The following is a 1,392-nucleotide window of genomic DNA, read 5'->3' on the forward strand; positions in this document are numbered from 1 at the left end:
TGGGGAGCGGCAGCGGCGGTGGCGGGGACAGCCGGCAGCGCCGCCTCTTCGCGGCTAAAGGTGGGTGCTGGGGAAGTTTGCTCTTCTCCCAGGAGGGAGGCAGGGCAGGCTTGAGGGTGAAAGCGGCAAGGACCCGGGCTCACGCTGGATTTGCCCACCCTCCCTTGCCGCAGCTTCTGTGGCCTCTGTGCGCCCTGGATCCCCGAAGTCAGGTCCATGCGCCGCGGACCAGAGAGGTCCACCCGCGGACGCCGGCCCAACCCCTGGGTGGGGTCCGGGGGCCAAGCAGAAGGCGAGGTCTGGGGAGTACGGACAACTTTGAGGGCTGTCTGTGCCGGGATGGGAGCGCAGTGGGTGAGTTTCGAGCTCTGGTCCAGGGACGGCTCGAGCAGGGCGCTGGCGCGCCGCGGGGACAAGCAGGTGTCTGCTCCTGCCTGGCGAGGTGGGGGGTGAGGGGGAGGGAAGGATCAGCGGCGGTGCTTTCAAGTAGGGAGCCGATCTGTGACTTGTCTGCCAACTCCCAGCTCGGGAATGGAGTGGAAACTTGTACGCTCCAAGGAAGGCCCCGCTGACACTCCTCAGGCTCCCCCAGGGCGGTTCTGGCTCCCCGGGGAACGCGTGCCCTCCGGGTCAGCGGCGGGGTCTGGAAGAAGCGCGGGATGTCAGGCTCCCCGCTACCTCTCCTACTTCGCTCTGGCTCCCGAGGACCGAGGAGCCTAACCTGGCACCACTCCCCTGCCCACCCTGTTCCTTTGAAGAGCTTGACCTCCCGCCCGGAAGGAAGCTAGATCCAAGCGAACGCCTGACTCGGTCAGGCGAGCCTGAAAGCCGGCGAACCCCGGACTTCGACAGCTGCCTGGGAGCGCCGGGAGCCCTGGGGTGGGGGCCGTGTCTGAAACCGGAGGTCACGTGCTTGCAGGGGGTGGGGAGGGGAGGAAAGAGCAGAGCTGATGGGGAACAGTGGTGGGCTCAGGAAAGGCTGTGGCAGATCCTAGCTGGGGCTCGCAGCTTAGTGATAACTTGTTGATTCTCTGCGCTGTTCATAAGTAGGGCGTGCGTTTGGTTTGTGGGCTGTGGCCAAATCCGCCAGGTGACAATGAGGGGGTACTTCGTCCCCAAATCCTGCCTGGCAATCATCAGAGGGCGGAGGGGTTTGCGCCTGTCAGAAAGTAGATTCCCTGTTAGAGACAGCCTGATTCGGACGCTGGCTTTGAACTACAGTTGACCACCAGCTTACGGGAGGGAATGCCTATCAGGCTGCAATACTCTTGGAGGTTGGGGAATGCTGGAGGCAGGCAGTTCGCCTTGTCTGGCCTTAGGAACTGGCCCTCCATTAACTTAGGTGTGATACATTTGAGAAGAACATGGGAGATTATGTTTATCGGTAATTTT

The 1,392-nt window shown here is 62.6% G+C and overlaps 1 protein-coding gene across 1 annotated transcript in view; it reads left to right on the top strand.

Moving 5' to 3' along the window:
- Positions 1-1,392, top strand: part of CLSTN2 (calsyntenin 2) — a 679,153-nt gene that overhangs the window by 17,419 nt on the left and 660,342 nt on the right. Inside the window, exon 5 of the mRNA XM_011998542.1 lies at positions 14-354. Coding sequence (XP_011853932.1) covers positions 14-354 — 341 coding nt within the window. The remainder of the gene's footprint in view (positions 1-13; positions 355-1,392) is intronic.

This window comes from Mandrillus leucophaeus, unplaced genomic scaffold (genome assembly GCF_000951045.1).
Source record: "Mandrillus leucophaeus isolate KB7577 unplaced genomic scaffold, Mleu.le_1.0 Scaffold573, whole genome shotgun sequence".
Classification (NCBI taxonomy): Eukaryota; Metazoa; Chordata; class Mammalia; order Primates; family Cercopithecidae; genus Mandrillus; species Mandrillus leucophaeus.